This window comes from Varanus komodoensis, unplaced genomic scaffold (assembly GCF_004798865.1).
Source record: "Varanus komodoensis strain SLA01 unplaced genomic scaffold, ASM479886v1 scaffold71, whole genome shotgun sequence".
Lineage (NCBI taxonomy): Eukaryota > Metazoa > Chordata > Lepidosauria > Squamata > Varanidae > Varanus > Varanus komodoensis.
The window spans coordinates 818,611-840,367 of record NW_025336360.1 but is presented as its reverse complement, the minus strand read 5'-3'; the positions used below and the strand labels follow the sequence as shown (position 1 = coordinate 840,367).

At 50.8% G+C, this 21,757-nt stretch overlaps 2 protein-coding genes across 2 annotated transcripts; both read right to left on the bottom strand.

Annotated features, from left to right (window-relative positions):
• Positions 1–7,630: 7,630 nt before the first annotated feature.
• Positions 7,631–14,542, bottom strand: CFAP107 (cilia and flagella associated protein 107). The gene is made up of 4 exons (XM_044452303.1): positions 14,496–14,542; positions 14,301–14,367; positions 10,045–10,222; positions 7,631–7,839 (listed from the first exon to the last, which is right to left on the bottom strand). The coding sequence occupies exons 1-4, from the start codon at positions 14,540–14,542 to the stop codon at positions 7,631–7,633; spliced, it is 501 nt and encodes a 166-aa protein (XP_044308238.1).
• On the bottom strand, positions 11,926–20,440 carry LOC123034726 (arylacetamide deacetylase-like 4). Its single transcript, XM_044452320.1, has 6 exons — positions 19,810–20,440; positions 18,108–18,324; positions 16,854–16,917; positions 15,388–16,468; positions 14,301–14,394; positions 11,926–11,936 (listed from the first exon to the last, which is right to left on the bottom strand). Exons 1-4 carry the CDS (start codon positions 19,984–19,986, stop codon positions 15,694–15,696), a joined length of 1,233 nt encoding a protein of 410 aa, XP_044308255.1. The 5' UTR covers positions 19,987–20,440; the 3' UTR covers positions 11,926–11,936; positions 14,301–14,394; positions 15,388–15,693.
• Between the last annotated feature and the right edge of the window lie 1,317 nt (positions 20,441–21,757).

The following is a 21,757-nucleotide window of genomic DNA, read 5'->3' as shown; positions in this document are numbered from 1 at the left end:
ACGTCCCGCTTCGACAAGGTCGGGGGAGTGGAGAAGACATTGCGGTGGTGGAAGATTTGTTTGTTTGTTTTGGAATAATCCTTTCAAAGAAATGAATATTAAAGCATAAGTAGACCAATAAAAGCAAGGGGAAATAGGTTTGATATGCCTGCAGACCTGTCCTGGAAAGTGGAAGCTCCAAGCACCCCTTTCATAAGCTGAGTGCGAGTCGTGAAAAGCACGGGGAGAGAACCGGAGGGATGCCTCACTCTGCAAAAGTCCCAAAAAGTGTGGCATGTGAGGTTGGCATGTGCTATTTGAGAGCATTTGTACCATGTTGAGCTTTAAGAAGCCAAGGGCCTTTTACAGCCAATCAATCTACTATCTGTCCCTAGAACATAACCTCTCCTCTGAATCTGGAAAAGAGAAACTATCACGGTACAAAGGGAAGATCAAGAGATCTGCCTGGAAAGAGCAGCTGTTGAAATGTGACCAGAGTGGGTCACAGAGAGATGGCTTTGTCAGAGGTTCTGCAACCCCCTTCCCTAAAGATCTTTGGGGCAGCAGCTTGCAATGAGCTGGGCAGGGCTGCAGACAGAAACCCTCCCATGTCTGAACCATCAGCCAGGTGGTTGTACCAGCTTGGGTGATCCACTGCTCAGTGGGTTCCTTGTTCTCACTTCTGCTTCCTGGAGAGATGTCCCCAAGAAAGGTTTGGGATGCTTCACCAGCAAACAGGGAGCTGTGATGTAAACTGAAGATCATTGGATAATATATTGATGAATGCAGAAAAATTCCTAATGCTCTGATGCACATGAATCCACCTCTGCGCACAGCAGAGGTTTGCATGGCGTAAAATTCTGCAGTGTTTTTTTTAACCAGGACTTGGTTGTCACAACATCTGAAGACTGTGGACTTTCGTGAGAGACCACATTGAGGTGGCAAAGGCCGGCCCGAGGTTGCTCCACCATCAGGGTTCACACTACGCACCCCTGTGTGATTACCCCAATTCAGTCTGAGCCTCTCTCTGTCACAAACATGGCTTTTTAGAGGTTACATCAGCTACAGTTGTCTCTTCTTGGAACACAAACACAAACAAAGCAGGAAAGAAGGACTTCGGTATCACAAACAGTGACCATCTGGTGAATTTTACTCCATCTTATATCTGGGGATTTGAAAATACTAAGCATAACAGCAAATTAATATTTTTACCCCCCAGAAGCAATTCTTTGAGTTCATTGAGAGAGTCTTGGTATTAGCTGCAGTTGGCCTTGTGAGAAATATAAGCTGCATAGCTTTGGCTATCCTTTAAGCTAATTCTCTTCCAATTTTTTTGCATCGGTGTGGTGAATCTCCACTCTCCTCCTCCTGGAATTTTCTAGCAATTTCCTAGCAGCAATTTTTGATCTTGCCTGAATTTCCCCATAATCTGCTTAAGGCTCATTTCAGTTTGCCCCCTGTTGTCATGGGCTCTTGTTAACTCCTTCATACAAGGAAAAAATGTGCATTTCCAATGCTTTACTTCTGAGTCTATTGCTTTACCATTACAACTTGACCTCCAACGAACAGCAGTGTGACAATACATGCATATTTCAAAGGGTGAGATTTCTAAAGTACGTATTTTCCAAATATGATCCAAACTCAGAAATTTGTGCAGATATCTTTTTTGGAAGAAACATCCTACCCACATACGCAAAAATTAGTTTTCATACTTTGTGCGTGGAAATAACATTCTCACTGGCAACAATTGTGATTTGACCAATGTGAGCCCTTCTCCTCAGGCTTTGCAAGTGAGATTTGGAAGGTGCCAAGTAACTGAAAGGCGGATAGAAACTGAAACCGAGTGAGTCAGAAGGGGTCTCCTGGGCCATCTAGTCTGACCTCCGGCACCAGCTGGCTCCGCTCACGACATGCCCACCATGTGCATGTCTAGCCTATCCTTGAACACCTGCACCGATGGGGCCTCAACCACCTCACCTGGAAGCCCATTCCACACCCTCGGAGTCCTGACTGTCAGGAAGTGCTTCCTGGCATCCAAATGGAACCTGGTTCCCTGAGCTTTGCTCCGTCGGGGCGCGTCCTGCCTTCCTCTGCAGGGGAGAACAGGTCTCTACCCACCTCCGTGTGACACCCCCTCACATACCTGCATGTCGCCAACAGAGCCCCTCTGAGTCTCCTCTTCTCCAGGCTGAAGAGACCCCGTTCCCTCAGACTCGCCTCATACGGCACCCCCTGCAAACCGGCCACCAACCTTGTGGCCCTGCGCTGCACTGACTCCAACCTGGCTACATCCTTCCTGTAATGAGGGGCCCAAAAGTGAGCTGTTCTTGTGACTTGGCCACCAGACCCATGGGACATGGGAAGGGAAAGGAGACATTGTTGGGACTGATGGGGTGGGGGGACACATGCAAAGGTGTGGGATTTGAGGGGTTGCGATCCAAGGACACACCTTTTGAGGTACAGCCAAGCCTCTGCAGAACTGGGTGAGGAGTACCCAGCTGCCCCCTTGGAAACCATTTTCATGATTGGGGAATACATTTCTGGCCCTCCTGGGTGGGCACCATCTCCGGTCTCGCCCCTTTCCTTCCAGGTGAGGCTTCAGCAGAACCAAGCAGCAAGGTCATCACGGTCAGCTGGAGAAAACCTGCACGTCGGTTCCAGCATCGCGCAGAGGGATGGGCCATCGGCAATCCTTCATGCGCACGTGTCAAGTTTTCTTCTTCTTGGCAGCCCAGCTGCTCTCAGCTGGGATCCAGGAGGGCTTCATGGTGGGCCACTGGTGGATGGTGGAGGCTGAACGTGCAGGCTGGTCAGAGGGCAGGGTGTTGGTAGTGCTCCCTGCTGTTTCTTTGAGTCCACGTTCTCAGAACGGGCTCCGAAAGGCCCTCATTTGCTGGGTGAATCTGCAATGGGAGATTCTTTGGGAATTCATGAGATGGGAAGGAAGGAAGGAAGGAAGGAAGGAAGGAAGGAAGGAAGGAAGGAAGGAAGGGTGGGATTGCTACTTCCACTGAATCACGCAGGAGCGTGTCAAATGTGGGGCTCCTCCACAGCAGCTGCGTGGGATCGGATCGGAGGCAGGAGACTTCTGCCAGTGGGATTCTCCTGGGAACCTTCCACAAAGACACACCCTTCCTTGACAGATTTGCATCTGCTCTGGCAGGGAGCCCCTGCCAGACCATGTTTGGTCTGATCCATCAAGTAGTGCCTATGACATATTATGAGTTGGAGGAGACGTGTTTCCAGGTCTAGGAGGCCAGTGGCCAAGGCTTTCGGGGGGGTTCGCAGCAATTCTGGAGAAGACAACCACAATCGCAGTTAAAAAACCAGCCTCATGTTTTCCCAGCAGACACGGGTGAAAGTGACTTCACAGCTCAAGCACTCTTAATTCGAATGACTTGTTTCGGAAGCCTTGGACAGGGAGTTCCAGTTGTGCCGTGCAAGCCCTCCTGTGCCATTCCGGGCCAGGAAAGGAGGACGGTCTGAACTGGCCGCAGGAGGACAGGGCTGGTGCGAGGCAGCCTCTGACCCCGGGGAACTGCAGGGGGGGTCTGCAGGGCCTGGGGGGGGGGCATGTTGCATCACTGGGGGGCAAGCCTCCCGCCGGTCAATGGCAGCTCGAGGCCTGGGGGGTCCTTGGCAAGGGAGGGTGGGACTCCTCACATTTCTCAGGGGGGCTCATCCTGGAATAGCATGGCTCCCTCTGCTCTACACAGGGAGCAGCTGGGCAAGGAGGTGCCGGAGCAGGGGCGGGGGGAAGGAAATGGAAAATAAAAGAATGAATGAAGGGAGAGGGATGGGGACAGGAGGGAGGGAGGGAAGGAAGGGGCTTGATAGGGCACCTTCTGCGAATGACGCATCCAAGTCATGGCAGCAGAAGAGGAGAAAGAGGACTGTGTGTGTCCTGCACATGCCCACATTTCGAGCATCCATGATTCATAAGATCCATCCTCCCGAGAAATGCCTTGCAGAGGCTGGGGCGAAGGGACGTTGTTCCTGCTGGGAGCAAGTTGCGAATGACTGCAAAGCTGGGAGCCGAATTCCCAGTTTGAAGTAGAAATACTGGAGAGTCTGTATGTCATCGAAGTGAAAAACTTCACTCACAATTTTATGCACCACGTCTGCATGACAACCTCTTCCTTCTTTTCTAAAACGACGGGCTTGTATTGAGCAAAAAGCAAGACTAATTCCATGGAATTTAGAGCCAGTGTGGCATCGTGGTTAAGAGCCTGGGATTGGGACTCAGGCGATCCGGGTTCGAGTCCCCGCTCAGCCATGGAGCCACCTGGGTGACTTTGGGCCAGTCACAGACTCTCAGCCTGGCCTACCTCGCAGGGTTGTGGTTGTGGGGATAAGATGGAGGAGGAGAATGATGTAAGCTGCCTTGGGCCCTTTGTAGGAAAAAGGCAGGATAGAAATCGAAAATAAATATATAAATAAATATGGAGCTCTAACTGGACACAGTTCTTGCTCCATTGGTCCATTGCATTCGTGTTGTGCATTTTAAGGCATTAACTGCTGGTCCTTTGTGCGGAATTGCATTGCATGCAGGCTGCTCGAAAGGTCCTCCTAGGAAACCAGAGGTTAAGCAGGAAAGACCGTGCTCAGGACAAGAAAGAATAATAAGAACAAGAACGCAGGGAAAGAAAGAGCACAGAAGCGGTCAGGACAGAAAACGTGGCAGGGGATGTCAAGAGCAACAAAGTTTGTTAGAACAAGATGAAGCAAAATGGTTTGAAGATGCAGCATGGATGCAACTGGAACAACTGAAAAAGGTCCTTAGGTGGAGAAAACAGGGGGGATGTGTTTTTTCTGTGACTTCACATGGTGAAGTTGCCCTGAACTCCTGTTCCTTATAAAGTTAGCATTGGAATAACTGCTGAATTTCTGTCTTACAAAACCTGCAATACAATCAAAATGTGCGTTTGCTTTAACTTTGCTCTGATTCTGGCTTTTTCTGTCACAGGCGCAATGGCCTGACTGTGCCATCCCGTGTCTTGGGTTGCTTTGCTCCTTGTCCAAGAGAAACCGGGGCAGCTTCCCCCAAAGTACTCAGGAGGAATCAGGGGCATTCCCCCAGTCCCAGCAGGGAGGCTCACAAAAAGGAGGGTGTGGAGGGGCTTGAGTGTGCTGGAATCCCTGCCTTTACCCAGCCCGACATTAGCCAGGGACTCCTTGTCTGGTATGGGAGTCGATGCCTTCTCGGCACGAGTGAATCTCGAAGTGCCTGGGACTCCCTCTCCTGGGGACATTTGCACATTGAAAATGAGAAAGGAAGGCATTTCTCTGATCACTCCTAAGATCCCAGTCTATGAGGAAAGGCGTGTTTGTGGCTATCGTTTGTGCAAACACCTCGGATCTGGTGCACACACACACACACTGAACTTTAGTACGTCTGGAGCTTTAGCACATCTTCTCGCTTGCTTGCTAGCTGTGAAGTTGCGTCTGACCCATCGCGACCCCATGAACAACATCCCTCCAGGCCCTCCTGTCCTCCACCATCCCCCAGAGTCCACTTAAGCTCACGCCAACTGCCCCAGTGACTCCATCCAGCCACCTCATCCTCTGCCATCCCCTTCTTCTTTTGCCCTCAATTGTTCCCAGCATTAGGCTCTTTTCCAGGGAGTCCTTCCTTCTCATTAGGTGGCCAAAGCATTTGAGTTTCATCTTCAGTACAGTACCAAAACGCACATCTTCCACATCTACAAATACCAGGTGTATTGTCCATTGTAGTGAGTCATTCCTTGGGTAAGAACTCTGAAAGGAAGAGCAGGATAACTTCCACCCAACAGGAGTGAACTATTTGTATCTAATCTCGGAAACAACAATGCCTCTAGGACTGCCTTTTTAAAAACTTGAAAGCTGGGAAGCTGGAGATTATGGCTGGGTTCATACAACAGAGTCAGCCCCACTGATAAGTTGTGTAAGGGCTGAGTGCTGGCTGCTGGTTTTCACCAACATTGGGTTGATGAAGAATGGGTTCTCACGTTGCCCTAAGCCAGTGAAGCTAATCATGGTTTCTTAACTGCAATCAGTTCATAACTTAACAACAAAACGGGCGTTCTTTTCATGGGTTGTTCAGGGGTAAGGCAATTTCTTGGTACATCTGGATTCAGACAATGTGATAATCCGTGTTTCAACAACACGTATCAACAACAGCCTGCAGCCGATCCTGTGATGAAACCAAAATGACATACAGTGGCTTTCAAACAGAAGGCATCAGAAAAGCCAGACGTGCCAGTAAGAAAGCGCCAAGGCTGAGAAGCACAACCTTTGTGAAGTTGTCTTTGATGAGTTTTTGAAGAACTCCCCCACCTCCCCGCAAACAGGCCTCCTGCTTCTATGGGCAGCACTGAGAAGATAATACATTTTCATTCTTGGCTAAATTTTTCTCAGCGTCACTTTAAGCACTTTTCAGTTTGTTCTCAGTTATCACTGACTGCTTTTTCTTTTTTGGTTCTTTTTTGGCCCATTCAAATAAGAAAGGAATACGCATTTCTGATGCTTTACCTCCGATTCTACCTCTTGTAGCATTCTACCTCTGAATAACAAGAATGTTCCATAATCCATATTGCAAAATACACAGATTTCAGGAATGCATGGTTTTCAAATATGGTCTGTATTCAGGAATGTCAGCACAGATCACTTTAGGGAAAAGTTCCTCTACTCATACTTGCAAATCAGACATGTTTTTCTAATTCTCACATGGAAGTGCTAGTCTCATGTCGCAGAGCAGGCATGTTGGGCACCTGGGACGTAAATGCTCACAGTCCCACCACATCGAGGTCCGTTGGAGACATGGAAAGAGGGATCGAAGTCTTTGGGGGAGACATGACAGTGCCCTTCAAGTCCTTGAAAGGCTGTCACAACGAGGAGGGCCAGATCTCTTCTTGACCAGGATGCGGAATAATTGGCTTAAGTTACAGCAAGCCCAGTTCCAGCAGGACATCAGGAAGAAGTTCCAGCTCCTTGGAGCAGTCCAGCAGCAGAACCAGGTACCCAGGGAGGTCATGGGCTCCCCCACACCAGAGACATCCAAGATGCAGCTGGACAGTCATCTGAGAGGGAAGGATAAGCTGGAGTCCTGCACTCAGCAGGGGGTAGGACTTGATGGTCTGCTTGGCTTCTTCCAGCTCTACTATCATACGCTTTTATGATGAGCTTGTTAGCACCGAGGAGTTTCTAAACAAGCTTGATTGGGTACCACATTGGTAGGTCTGGCAGAGCAAAGCTCACAGGAGCACCTGTCCAATGAGGTTTGGGAGGCTCCAAGAAGGTCCACGTGACTTGACTGCCACACCTGTGGGACCTGCAGGCAGAGGAGGGAACACACGGTCCTGAGGACGTCACACGTTGTGGGGCCCAAGGGCTACGTACTCAGGGTGTGGCAAAGCCTCTGCACTGGCCCAGAACTGGGCAAGAGCCACCCACAGCTGGGCCTGGGCCACTGACCCCTTTGCAAAGCCCTTCTGCCCTAGCCCTCACCGGCCAAATAGCTCACGTCACACTCCTCTTTTCTGGGCGTGGTTGCAGCTCAGCCCCCTCAGAATCCTGCCAAAGGAGCAAAAAGCACCAGACTCATCGCTGTCGGGTGGAGAACTGCCCCGTGTTTATTCCAGCATTGCACAGAAAGGTGGCTCTCCAGAGCCCTTCACGCACACGTATCAAGATTTCTCAGCAGTCCCAGCTGCTCTCGGTTGGGGTCCAGGATGGGCTTCGTGATGGGCCGGAGGCGGATGGCGTAAGCCGAGGCTGGGGGCTCGTTGTAGGAAAGGGTGTAGACACTGTTCATCACCCCAGGCTCCTTCTGAGTCCACTTTTTCACAAGGTGCTCAAAAAGACCATAGTTCGTTGGAGGCTCTGAAACACAGAATTATTTTGGAAGCTGTGAGATTTAAAAAGGGAAAGACGAGTTTCTGCCGTCCACTGCATCACACCAGGCAGTCTCAGGCATGGGATTCCCCGTGGCAGCTGCGTGGAATCGGATCGGAGTCAAGAGGCTTCTGCAGATGGGATTCTTCTAGGAACCCACCATGGATAACCACACCTTCCTTGACGGATTTCCTGCCCCTCCGACAGGAAGTGCCCTGGGGTCAGTCTGTGCATGGTCTGCTTCATCAAGACACATTATTTCTAGGAGTCACTGTAGCGTCTACATTTGCATTCTACCCAATAGCCAAATCCTCTCCGTGGTTTTCTCCGATTCATTTAAAACATGCCACAGGTATAATAAAAGGTAGCCTAAACGTTTCTGAATATGCCCAGTTTGAAGTGCTTTAACAGCTCAAGCAATTTAAATTCAAATGCTACCTGTTAGAATCTGCTGGCCTGAATAACCTGCCATGTTGTTAAACACCCTTCGAGGCAATACATGCCCGGAGGACAGTCTGAGAATGGCCGGGAGGGCACAAGGAAGGCCCCCGAACTTCTGTTGGCAAAGGGGGAGCCTGGGGCAGCTTCGCAGTGTGCTGGTTTGCCCGGCCTCCACGCCAAGCAGCGCCCGATCCAGGCTTGCAGGATCCTCAGCGGATCCCCTCCCTCCGGGATTCCTCACCGCCTCGCCAGCACCTGCCCCGCTCCTCCCCCTCGTGCCCATCCCTTGCTTCCTGGGCAGATGCAGACCTTCACCACCACTGCTGCCTGGACCAGAGAGGGGGAGGCGGCTGAGGAAGTCAGTTGCCGGGGAGAGAAGGAGAAGCCAACCCAAGCAGCGACAGCCGGTGTGTTTGGCCAGTGTGTGGACCCAAAAGTGGCACGGGCACAACTATTTATTGATTTAGAACATTTTTATGCCGCCCCATTTGCAAAAAGCCTCGGGGCGGCTTACAAAACAAATAAACCATCATACAATTATCTAAAAAATCCTGAGACATCTCGGCACAGATATAAAATCAATAAATACAATTAACAATTAAAATAACATTTAAACAAAAAGGTCTTGGCCTGGCGCTGAAAAACAAATAACGACGGCACCAGGAGGACCTCTCTGGGGAGCGCGTTCCATAGATGGGGCGCCACCGCAGAGAGGGCACTAACTAGGCACTATCTTGACACTGGCCCCGCTGCCAAGTTTAGAAATAGAGACCTGAGGGTAACATTTATTTCAGCTCACAGAGATGATTAAAAATGGCAGGCACTGTTATAAGTAGTCTAAGGCAGCAAGCCAACGCACCGCAGAAAACAACTCCACCGAACATGGGTGGCCCAGCTGAAGAGTGGGCCTGACCTCGGAAGCCAGCTGGGTGGAGAAGAAACCTGCGGCTGCTCACAGGGGTCTGGTTGTGCCACCTTCTCTCACAACACCTGCGGCCACAAGTCCAGTGCTTGCGAGAGGGTTGTGCCATATTCACGAGGACTTGGTGGCTGGTGACTTCCCTGCCCTGGCCAGGAAGCTGGACTCGTGGTGTGAGAAAGTGAGCTGGATTCCAGGGAGCCGAACTGAGGGCATGTGGTGGAGTTCCTTCCCCCAAACTGGATTCCACACCTATGCCTTGCGCAGGGCATCTCTCAGTGATGCCAAGGAAAGCACCTGGGATGCGGTGGTTCCTGTGGGCACCTCCTGCCTCCTACCCTGTCATTAGTCAAATGAGGCCATAATGAGGCTTTAAGATTTGCTAGTATTTGTTGCTTGCCTGCACAGGGAAAGCCAAGGACTGAGCAAACGCAAGCACTCCACTTTGTTCTTTCGCTTAGGTGGAGCTCTCTAAGTCACATTCCACATCTAATTGCCTCGCTTAAGAGTTTGCCTTTCCCTTCAGCAAGAGGACGAGCCATTCAGGCCTTTGAAATCCAGAGAGAAATTTGAGAGAGGGCTGTTCAAAAGCACCATGATAAAAAAGCAGCAGGGCCACGTTTTCATGGCCGGATGCTGATGGGATGAGCGGCTGCTCTGGAACGCCAAGCCCTCTGCTGGGGAGAAGCTGTAAATGGCAGGTCGTTGTTACGCGATTGCCAAGCTCATCCACAGGACAGACTTCCAGGACAAGAACCACCCACTTCCCAGGCAGCTACGGCCCCACCTTCGCGGTTGAGTTGCCTCTCATTTTCTGACATGCAGGCACCTACCGACAAGCGGGTAGTCCGTCTTCTCTGGGACCCACGCCATTTTGTGCCCGTTCCACTTCCGAAGGGGAGGAAGACAAGGATTATATCCATGCCTGTTGTACTGATCGTCATACTGGGACACTAGATTTTGGTGGCTTGCCTCTTCATGATGGGTCAACACGTATTTCCTTGGCAGGCCCTAAAATGCAACAGACTGGATTTCAACGGTGGCGTTTCTCCTCTCTGAGCCCGCCAGAGGTGAGTGGGGACAGCATGGAGTGTCTTCCCAGACCTCTATCGGTTGCAAGCACAGGTTCACCCATGCTGACCTGTTCTCCCCTGCAGAGGAAGGCAGGACGCGCTCCAACGGAGCAAAGCTCAGGGAACCGAGGTTCCATTTGGATGCCGGGAAGCACTTGCTGACAGTCGGGACCCCGAGGGTGTGGAATGGGCCTCCATGAGAGGCCGTTGAGGCCCCATCGGTGCGGGTGTTCAAGGATAGGCTGGACGTCCACATGATGGGCATGTTGTGAGCGGAGCCGGCTGGTGCCGGAGGTCAGACTAGATGGCCCAGGAGACCCCTTCTGACTCGCTCTGTTTCTATGTTGAGCAGAGGCTTGCAACAAGCAATGGCACCTCCTCCTCGGCCTTGCTGGAGACCACGCTGCCTGCTCACTGGGATGTGGTCTCTTCAGGCGGGACAGCGTTTCGTTGCTGCTCTTACCCATGGGCCCAGTTGGCACTTGAAAGCAAAGAGTGGATGCTGGAAAGGGGCTGAGGGAGGCTGGTACTGATGCTGGTTGCAACAATGCAGCAGTCCTGGAAAGGGACCGGAGGGCCGCTTTATGCTGAGCCCCCGGGGGGGGGGGGCAACCAGTTCCCTGCACTTGTCCTTAAGGGCTTTGCAACCCAGAGAAGGGGGCGGGGGTTGGAGGAAGAAGCACAAAGGTAACCTGTCCCTCAACTGCTGCCTGCAGCACTGGCCGCTTCTCACTGCAGACCTCCTTTGCAGCAAGTGGAAAAGCTGAGGCCCCAATCCACCCCAGCACCTGCCTGCCTCTCTTTAGCACATAGGAACGCAAGAACATTGCAAGCATCACGAGTACCTAATCCCAGCTTTCATCTCTGTGCTTCATGAAGAAGTCCTGCCCATGATTCATCTACATGGGGTGGCCCCAGGCTCTTGTATCATGGAAGAGGGAGAAGATACCTCCACGCCGTGCATAACCCTGAACCCCTCTATCAAATCTCCCCTTCGTTGCCTCTTTTCTGAGCTGAACCGTCCCAGAAGTTGTAGCCCCTCCACAGAGAGGAGTTTCTCCAGCCCCCGATCGTTTACCCTGCCCTTCTCTGCCCTTTTTCCAACTCAGTAATGTCCCCTTTCAGATGTAGTGACCAGAACGGCACACGATCGTCTAAGTGAGGTCTTCCCAAACGTTTGTATCAGGGGAGTATGATCTTGCCAGCTTTATTTCCAATTCCTTCCCTATTTATGACTCACATGGAGAATAATTTTCACCGCAGCTGCTAACTGGGCTGACAGTGTCACCAAGCTGCCCGTGCAACCCCAAGATCCTCTCTTGCTAAGACCCCATCAACCTCCATTTGAAACTGAGATGCTTTGCTCCGACATCCTATTTATCCTGGTTTACACTGAGCTTTACTTCCATTTCATGCCCTTTCTCCCAGCTTGGTGAGACCCCTTTGGAGCTCCTCAAATCCCCAGTAAGGCTTCTGCTGCAGTTGAACCCTCTTGTGGTCAAAATCTAGCCTCGGCCCTTTCCCTTGCGATGACTTACATCCAGTTTTTTCATAATTCTCCTCACCACCGTTCGGTCTGGAGTCTCGATTGGAAAGCTAACAAAGTCTTCTCTGTAGACACTTTTACCGGATCCCCCATGATCTTTTATAAACTAAGGCAATTCAGACAAAGGAGAGGTCACTCATTTTGGAACAAACCTGGATTGCTCACTCTGCTCAGAGCCTGGAGCAAAAATATCACAGCTGCTGTCACTCGACAATGATGGTGGTTCTTCCAGAGGGGAACTGGAAGACCCTCACTGACCTCAGGCCCAACTCACGGGCCTGCTTTGAGGAAATGGTACTATAAGCGAGTTTGTTTGATGCAGGCATCCTCTTCCCCAAATGCCCATAATACAAAACCAGCTACCCTGCCTGATGGCCAACCTAAGAGTGAGAATAACTCACTCAGATGTTGTTTACTCACAAAGTTGTGCCCAGCCCTTCATGAGCCCATAGACAACCTTCCTCAAGGCTCTCCTGTCCTCCTCCATCCCTCGGAGTCCACCCAACCCCACACCTGCCGCCCCAGTGGGCCCATCCAGCCACCTCAACCCCTCCCTGTCCTCCCTTTCTCCTTTTGCCCTCAATCATTCCCAGCATCACATTTTAACCTACATATGCCCAAATCAGATGAAAAAGAAAAGAGATCTGAAAGCATCGGGAAGCAGATATCTGCTACTCTTTTCCTCACTCCATGTTGGACCTGATTCTCTTCAACTTGGGGAGAAAGATTTCCTCAGAGCAGCAGCCCTTTAGCTCTTAAAACCAGGTCCTTCATGTTACATGTTTGTATAGGGCCAGGTTTAAATGACAGGACTTCGTTCACTACCCATTTTTAAGAGAAATGATCAAGTTCACGCTTCTGAGTTCATACTGGGATGGGAACAATTCTCTTCCAGGTTGTGTACTTCTCCAGCATTTGCAAAGTGGCTTTAGAGTCAGGCATGGATTAAGGAAAGCTGTGTCCAAAACACACCTGTTAGGGCAAATTGCAGATGTTTGCACAGTCTGTGCAATTGAGTTATTATTTGAAAATCATCATCATCATCATCATCACAGAGGGATGCAAAAAGTTGATGGAACAGCCATGTGAAACCAACCTGGACCAGAAAGACTGATTCATCCATCACTGCTTTAAACAAAGCAATCTGCCACCCTTCTGTGGGGACAAAGGGCAAGACCCACACCTTGGACCCCCTCACCCCGACACCTTTTGTTGTGCTAATTTGCAAATCCATGGGCTTCTCTGAAAAAAGAGGGATGATTCCAAGGCAGGCTGCTTAGCCCTTTACTCCCATGCCTTTCCCGATAGCTAAATTGTTTGAAAAAGGTAGAACTGGGAGGGCATGATTTTAATTTGGGACTGAACATAAAAGGAGAAGTTTGTCTGTATTATTCAAGAATGGTCCAAGAGGCTGCTAACCAGCAAAACATAACAGGGGAATTATTTTAATCCTGGGACTTACTTTTCAAGACTAATGAATTGCATTTCTCTCTGAGTTCAGCTATTTAATACTCCACTCATCTGCCCAGAATTAGCAAAGCAGCTCCCAGCCGAAAGATCAAAGAAACAACAACTGAGTTAGAAGCAACACCCGCAAAAGGCCCTTTCAAAAACAGCACAGCAATGCGACCATCACTCCACACCCTCAGGCATGCATCCAGCAAACGTGCGGCAGAAACTAGCAAAGATCAGAATGGCCTGGGATGAAAATAATAAGCCTGGAGAGGCACCACAGAGAAGGGTGTCCCACACTTGCCTCCCGCTCCAACTGAGACAAAAGGCTCGCCAAGGCACGTCTGAACACACCGGCAGGCTGGAGCGTGGCCATTGCAAACAGTCCGCAGGCCCCTCCAGCAGGCCTGGAGTGGTCCTCCGAGTCCCACCTGGAGAAATGCTGACAGAAGCACAGCCAGAAGCAAAGCAGGTGCATCACCCCTGAGCTGCTGAACTCAGGTCCTAAACTACGGGCAGGTGAGGAGTCAAATCTGGACCACTTGGCTTCTCAGGTGACCATGCCTCCTTAGCTTGGCCTCTTCTCCTTCTCCAGACCTCTGATGAGCTGATGATTTCCCAGCACTGGCACAAGTTTTTCAGCATTTTTGAAGGATGCACTGCCTCCCCTAAGGCTGAGCTGCTGACGGAAGGAACCTTAAACTACAACAAGCATTTTTGGTCCCGTCCTGTTCCACTTTGACCCACTCACCAAGGTCTTCTACAAAACTGAAATTGCCCCTTTGCCTGGAAGAGCTTCTCCAGCTCTGCCTTCCTAAACCACATAGAGCATTGTAACAAAGACAGAACTTTGAAATGTGGCTGCAAACAGCTTGGGGTTCAATGGACTGCATGTGTCCCTTTGAAATGTTTGCCAGCAATTCTTCTGTAAACAACACTGACTTCCACATTCCCCTGGGTTTGCTTTCCCTTTGCTTCTTTCCCCCACTTCTTTCCTTCTTCTTTCCCCCAAACGTACCTTTTTTCTTTCTTCCAGCCAGTTTCCAATCAGTACTTTAGTAGAATATTTGGGCTCTATTCTCCAACTGGGAACATACCATGCCTGAACATCCCTGTAAGGGGTAAACATGATTCTTTTCACATGCTTTGCTAAAGAGCAAACCCGAAAGGTCCTACACTTCCATCTCTGAATTTGCAGAGCGAGACATCTAACCTTTGGCACTCTGCGGTCTCAGGTTCTCTGCTGTTGACGATCCCCATGGCAACCCTCTAGGCAACGGAGGATTCTACTCTCATGAAATCAATGCTATTATTCACTGAACTCCTCAAAACATGGGTGTGCTTGCATACAAGCAAGAGAAAGGGATGGCTGCAACTTCTGCTGAAGTTGGGTTTCATAGGATTCTGATAGAGGGTCCGCTTCCAAATGGCTGCATGGGAGTCTGTGTTGGGAGTGGAATCAAGTTGGAGAAATCCATGAAGGTCGATAGTGCTGTTTCTCAATGAGCTATTTCTTTCCTGCCTCACATCAGTTTTCTTTTCATATCCAAATGGAAGATGTGGGTGTATTTGACGATATTTATCTAATGTATGCCTTTCTGTACACACTTTTCCAAATGTGTGTATATATATATTTTTTGCAAGGGGACCCTTCCATGAGAGGTGGTTGAGGCCCCATCAGTGCGGGTGTTCAAGGATAGGCTGGATGTCCACATGGTGGGCATGTTGGGAGCAGAGCCGGCTGGTGCCGGAGGTCAGACTAGATGGCCCGGGAGGACCCTTCTGACTCGCTCTGTTTTCTGTGTTTCTATGTTTAATCAGATGCAATTCAGTGTGCCCTTTTACTGAATATACACACGGGTACATTCTACACATTTTGGGATGCACTTTTTAAATTTGCAAGATGGATCCCAAAAAAGGGGAAAATGTGAACATGACGATACCATGGCATGACGGTTTGTTCAGGCACGTGGGGAGTGTGAAGGTGGTAAGTTTAGTTTTAGGAGGAATGGAAGTCAAGGCAGAGTAAACAAGAAGAATTGAAAAAGGAGTAGGGGAAATTATTTTCTATCCTCACTCCCCCGAGAGGTTGGGCTACAGCTCACCTGGCCGTTGTGAACCGTCCAGAGAGCTTCAGTTATTGGGTGGCAAGGAAATAAAGGCATTGACCTCATCAACACAGTTATTATTGTGCATCTCTTGAAGAATCCAAGATTTTCTACTTGGGATGGATCTGTCAAGCGTATTCTTTGGTCTTCTATCCTATGAGACCGTCCACAACAACAGAGAAGCCATCAGCCATGAACCAAAATTTCATCCCTGAAATTCAACATTCAAATATGTATTTGTTCCATTCCCTGTTTTAATATCTCAGGTGTTAAGTTGCACTGAGACGACTTTGCTGGGTGTTTTCATAAACGTTTTATGAAATTGACAATCTCAGTCATCCCCTTTTTCCCAGACGGAAAACTGAACCAGCCGCTATCGAAGAAGCTGATGACCCCATGGAATCCATTAGCGATGTGGAACCACGTCACCGCCCGGCCGTTCTCCTCCAGTCTTTTCTTATACAGCAGTCCGTCATCCCTGAGGACGTCGTACTCGCATGTCAGCAGGAACGTCTCAGGGAGCAGGCGAAGGACGGCATCTTCAGCCAGAAGGGGAAAGCTCTCTGAGCAGCTCAGGTTCTTCAGGGCCTCATGGACCTCATCGCCACAGGCAGCCACCACGGGGGGCTTGAAGCCTCTGGCCTTGAACTCCTCAGGGATGTGGTCTGCACTCAGCCACTTTCTGTAGTGCAACCTCAGCTCCACGGGGACGTGAGAGCTTTCCAGGACCTCCTCGAGGAGTGCAGCGTTTCCTTTCAGGTACTGCAATACGTAAAAAGCCGCCTGTTCCCGGTACAAGAGGGGCACAGCTCGGTTCTGCTGATAGGAAGGCAAGTTGAAATCTACAGCCTGGAGGACAGGGTAGATGAGGACCTGAGCACGAAGCTTTGGGAGATCTGGCCTGCTCGCTAAGGTGTGAGCAACCATGGCGGCCAGGTTGCCACCGGCACTGTCCCCAGCCACGATGACGCGGGCCCTGTCCACACCGTAGTCTTCTGCAGTCTCCAGAAAGTGGGTGGTGGCAGCGAGGCAGTCGTTGAGTGGGGCTGGGAAGATGTGCTCAGGAGCAAGACGGTAGCTGAAACAAAGACCGTTTCAAGAACTGTAAGAAGTTGAATGCCGCCATGGAATCATGGGATCTTGGGGCTGGAGCCCACCTAGCAAACCATCTTCCCCACCTGGCCAACCATCTGGCCCACCAGACAAGCCGTCTCAACACCAATTGTTCTCCTGAGATCTCCAGAGGAGGCCTTGATGTTGTCCCATGTCCAGCAGTGCGTGGTCCAGTATGGAGCACACTAGGAAGGGGCACCGCTTGGGGAATGTTGATCATTGCCGTTCCCGGGATCAGATCGTTAACCGAACTGTCCATGAAGCTGCTCCCCGCAAATTTTTTGCTAAGCCATACTGATGATCCCTGCAAAATAGCCCTTCCCCTTTGAAGCCAACATGGCTTGACTTACTCCACAGACACGACCACCGATTCGCTCTCTCTAGCAAGGTAGCAGCAGTTTTTTTCGTGTGTTTCTGAAATACAAATATTTTGAGAATTGTCTTTTCAATGGAGAGATGCGAGAGGAAGTGGAGGGCGCTCGGATTTAAATATCCGATCATGGACCTCCCATTTCATCACAAATAAAACCAGCAGTGAACATGTAGCCCTGAGATATATCATAGAAATAATGCAAGGACAAGTTGGAAAGAATCTCCACGAGTCATTAGGAATGGGAAAAGCAATTTCTTCCTTTGATCAGGGAAATCAGAAAGAACGCCGCCTCCTAGAAATCACTCCATTTACTTCCTACTCCTGAAATCAAGATTTTTAAGCAAAGAACTATGTGCCAGTGACTGAAAACAAGAGCTGAGGTGGATACTGCCGGGCAACTAGGATCTGAATGTAAGGTGAGGTGCAGCAGCAGCAGAAGCAAAAAGAACAATGGCCTGGGAGAACAATAGCCGTTGGGATACATGTTTCAGCTGCGATCTGCTCAGGCGCTTGACGCAACTCCAGGGTCTTCTTCCAAGTGCCAACCCAAAGGGGGCTCAGAGGATTCCTAATTTTAAATCCCCTTTCTGGTTTTTATTTTAATGCTCAGAAAGAGAGTCATGCCAATTGCTGTGCCTGTTTACCATCATCTTCACAGGAGATCCTCAGTCTTCCTTGCTAACGGGGTTGAGGGCTAGAAACGGGCACCTTGCAAGCTTTGTGGCAATGCATCCTGAGGAGCTGCCCCAAAACCAGAACTCCCATGGGCACCAGACTGCCTGGCCAGACACATCTGGGTGAGAACAGCCAGTTCGGATTCCTTTCAAAACCCCTTGCTGAATACAAGGAGAGCTTGGGTTGCTTTACACCAGGAGAGTCATGTAATGGCCCTGGGCAGGGGAAGCTTATAGATCATTGAGATTATGGAGAAGATAAGGAACATGGGTCCCCAAACTATGGCCTGTGGGCTGGATCCAGCCCTCCATGCCCATTTATCCAGCCCCCCTCAGAGGTTCTGGACTCCCCACACCTGCGCCTGCACCTGCCGCTGCCTCTGCTTGGCTCGCCATGTGATCGTTTGGGACTTGCTCGGAGATCTCCGAGTGAGCAAGCTGCCACCTTGCCACACGGATGCGCGCCCGCCGCCGCCTCAGCGCCCCACGCCCACCGCTGCTGCCTTTCAACTGGCCCCCTGTTGAAAAAGTCTGAGGACCCCGATAGAGAAACTCACGGATACTCCCGATTACCCAGCCACCACCATGAAAATACACGATGCCCTTCCTTCGCCCAGCAGAGGGAGTTTTGGGCTGGTAGATGCGAGCAGAAACATGCGCCAACTTCACATCCCTGATGAAAAGCGTGGGGTCTTTTCCTGGTTTCCGTCCATTGCTCAGAAGCCTCATGAATTTCAGTTGTGGGCAGATATACAGATTCTCCAAAATCTTTCCCTTAATGAGAAGGGATAGGGTGAGACAGGGGGAAGAAAAGTCATGTCCGTGTGCTTAGAAGAGCAGTCTTCCCCACCCTGGTACCTTTCCGATGTTTGCAGTGCAAAGCTCATCAGTTCCAGCCAGCATGGCCAATGGCCATGGATTATGGGACTGGTAGTCCAAAGAAGCAATAGGACACCAGGACTTTCCAGAGCATAGTTCAGGAAGTAGCTGAAGAATGGTCAAGAGGAAGTCCAGGAATGGGCAATCCTGTTTGACCACAACTTGGCCAACGGAAGTCACCGAAGGACTGAGAGAATTTCCCCATGAAGAGAGCCAGGTGGATCTGGGCCTTTTCGTTGTGAGGGAGAGGAAGAAGTTGGCCGAGAAGGCATGGAAGAGGCAGGGCGTTGCACGCAAGCAGAGGCAAGGCATCCGAGCCGGCATGGGGTGTCGCGGGAGAGCTGGCCAGGAGATCCGGCTCCTAGTCCCCATGCAGGCATGAGGCTCAGTGGGGACGTTGGATCGGTCCCGGCCTCTCAGCTTCACCCACCTGCCTGGATTGTTGTGAGGACAGAGGGGAGGAAAGGCTTGGAAGCCCCCTTCAGTTCCTTGTGACAACAACAACAACATTGCTATGGTTTTTCCAGTTCTTTTGTATCTCTCAAGCAGGAGAACCCTTATGTACATGGAGTGCTTGCATAAACATGACGCCCCCTTCATGGCACTAACGCACACACGTGGCAAAAACAGCACCTATGTCTGCACTTTTGCCCTCATGCTCCGGCCTCCACAGGGCAGGTGTGAGGGACTGTCACCCAGGGGAAGAGTGTAGGAAACAGAGAGGGCAGATTTAAACCAGAATTAAGGAAGTAGAGGCACCACAACTCAGAACAGTGTCCTCCATTTCCCCCCAGCGCCTCTTTCTTCCTCTTTCTTCACGGTGGACTTTGAAAGCCTTGTTTGCATTTCCCTTCTAGCAAATATGCACTTGGAATTCGTGCTTTGCCAGCGAGGGCAATTGCAGAAGGAGGGCAGCTGGTGTACAGAAGCAATGCACAGGGAGAAACAAGCTCCAGTCCCCGTCACTTTTCTACCTTACTTTTCCTCTCCCAAAGTTTCTTTCCTTCCTTCCTTCATTTGCCTGTTCTTTCCCTGCAGTTTGACTCTGATGCAAAGAATTTCCCCTTTGTTCTATCCAAAGGACAAGCAACACTTCCAATGTTGACTTTTAAGAAATCAGAAAAGGACTACCCAGGTCAAAAGAGCTCTGCAAACTTGGAAAGACTCCCCTTAACCTTATTCCACTTTGAATCTAAGTTATCCATTCTCAATCTGCCGTGGGTCAAATGTACCTTGGATGCTACCTTTTGCCGTGCCCACCTGAGTGCCAACATTTCAAAGGAAGGGCATGGGACGCGGGGAGGGCCTTGTGCATGTCCTCAAGCCCCTCTCCCCCACACCCTGCTCCCCCCACACATCTGAAGTCAAGCCCCCGCTCACCAGGACAGCCACGCCAATCAAGGAAGCATGAATGATTCGGAGCTTTGCAGCGTGTTCCACTCCGGGAGGGATCTCAGAATTGGTGGCGTCAAAGTAAACGCTTCCCACAACCAGGAGTATCACCGCCGCGAAGACCATGGCTACCAGCAGCATGAAGAAGGCAAACAGAAAACCCATTTCGGAGTCGCTCCGGAGCACGCTCGGCTTTGCCCTTGGTTCCCGGCAGCCCTGGGCTGGGTGGCGCGTCCGTTTCTCCTGCACTCACCAATCTGTCAGCGCATGCCAGAAGTGCTCCACGTCCCCTCCCACAGCCTTGGGAAGGAGCCCGCCGGGCCCTCGGAGTGGCAGGGAGAGCGGCGTCTGGCTTTCCAGGGTCCCGGCTTCTTTCGTTGTGCAACAGCAGAAGGAAAACCCCTTTGGAGGGGAGTATTGAATTACTGCGAAGCTCCAGCCTCTTCGGAGCCGCTAAGCTTGTAAATGGAGAGTTTCATTCTCGGTGCAGCTCAGAGGGATCTGAAGGCACGTCAGTTGGTTGCATTCTTATCCAGAGTGGCCTGTGGATCGTAGGCACTGTAGTCTGACCTGCTGCTGGAGCGGAAGAAGCAGGACAGCTTCTCTGAAGGGAAGTCCTGGCTCAGCCAAACTTTCAGGCACTGGATTCCAGTTCTGGGTGGGACTGAGGATAAAAGTGGATGGGGTGGAAGTCCAGCCAGCACAATAAGAAGGCCCCTGTGTCGTAACACAAAGCCAATATGGGCAAACATGTGGTCTTACGAAAGGGATTCCAACATTTAGGAGCAGCATCTTATTGCAAGATCTTTGAGCAGGCCTGTTGTAAGGAGAACTGCTCTGCTTCCTCATTAATGCAAACCATTTGGTCCCGTCAAGGGACGAGATCCTGTGTGGGGGAAAATCCGCATTCTCCCCACTACTAAAGGGATTGCCACTAAACTCAGAGAGGCCGTCACTCTTGTAGGTATGTGGCAGATGACATGGGTGTCCTTATGTAATTGGATACGGAAAAATACTGACAGTCTGTCCTGGTTAGCTCTGCGGGAAGAGGACACTCCCACTGAGAAAGGAAAGACGTAGTAAGGAAAGAATAGCAGCGGACAGCAACACCCGTGACTCCCGCCAGGGCCATCTCCTGGTCTGCCATCGGTATCCCTTCTGAGACCCTACCTTGGTCCCCTGCCTTGTGAGTCCTGCACTTCCCCTCACTCGCCCAGTTCTCCCACACGAAAACCCACTCGCACACACACGCAAGGATAAAATAAACTTAAATTTAAATTGGAAGAAAAACAAAGCACAGCACAGCACAAACAAAACAAGCAAACAAACAAACAATCAAACCTCTGTGTCAGGGAAGGGAGTCTCCGGACAGCCCGGGCCGCAGCCAAGGGATGCAGACAAGGGACGACGCCTTATCAGTCCCTCAGGCCTGCTCCTTCCTGGTCCTCTCTGCTGCTCCTGGCCCTCTGATCCGCTGCCCAGCTCCTCCCTTGCCTTCGCCAGCCCCTGGCCACTTAGCCTCTCTCCCAGCCTGTGCCTCTGCTGCTCTGCCAAGAAGCCAGAGCCAAAAGGTAAAGGTAAAGTGTTGAACCATCGCTGAGCCTTCCCCTCTTTGCTGCTTTTAAGAGACTTCCTCCATCACCAGCTCAGAGATGGGGCACTGGCATTCCTCATCTATCTCTGTTCCTCCCGTATCCCTGGTGACAGCATCTCCCACCTGTGTTGCCCCCTAGCAACCAGCCACACCTCCTCAAGGTAGGCATCTCTACAGCTGACAGGCTGCTCAGTTCTTGGTTCATGCCCTGGGCAGACCCTGAACCCACCTCCTGCTCCCCCATTGGCAGATCAGAGCTCTTGTCTTCTTCCACCCCCAGTTCTCCTTGCTGGGCCTTTTCTTTACTCCCATGGGATGGTTGGTCACCACCCCAACCAGCTG

Bases quoted from the DNA above. Each gene is read 5' to 3' on its own strand.
- CFAP107 (XM_044452303.1), bottom strand. From the start codon at position 14,542: ATGGGGATCGTCAACAGCAGAGAACCTGAGACCGCAGAGTGCCAAAG. The intron at 14,368-14,495 runs GTTAGATGTCTC...GTATGTTCCCAG, and splicing joins GAGACCGCAGAGTGCCAAAG to TTGGAGAATAGAGCCCAAAT. The intron at 10,223-14,300 runs GTACGTTTGGGG...GTTGCATTTTAG, and splicing joins GGCTGGAAGAAAGAAAAAAG to GGCCTGCCAAGGAAATACGT.
- LOC123034726 (XM_044452320.1), bottom strand. From the start codon at position 19,986: ATGGGTTTTCTGTTTGCCTTCTTCATGCTGCTGGTAGCCATGGTCTTC. The intron at 16,918-18,107 runs GTGAGTTTCTCT...TTTGTATTTCAG, and splicing joins CTGGGTAATCGGGAGTATCC to AAACACACGAAAAAAACTGC. The intron at 16,469-16,853 runs GTAAGTCAAGCC...TCTTTGTTTCAG, and splicing joins TCGGTGGTCGTGTCTGTGGA to CTACCGTCTTGCTCCTGAGC.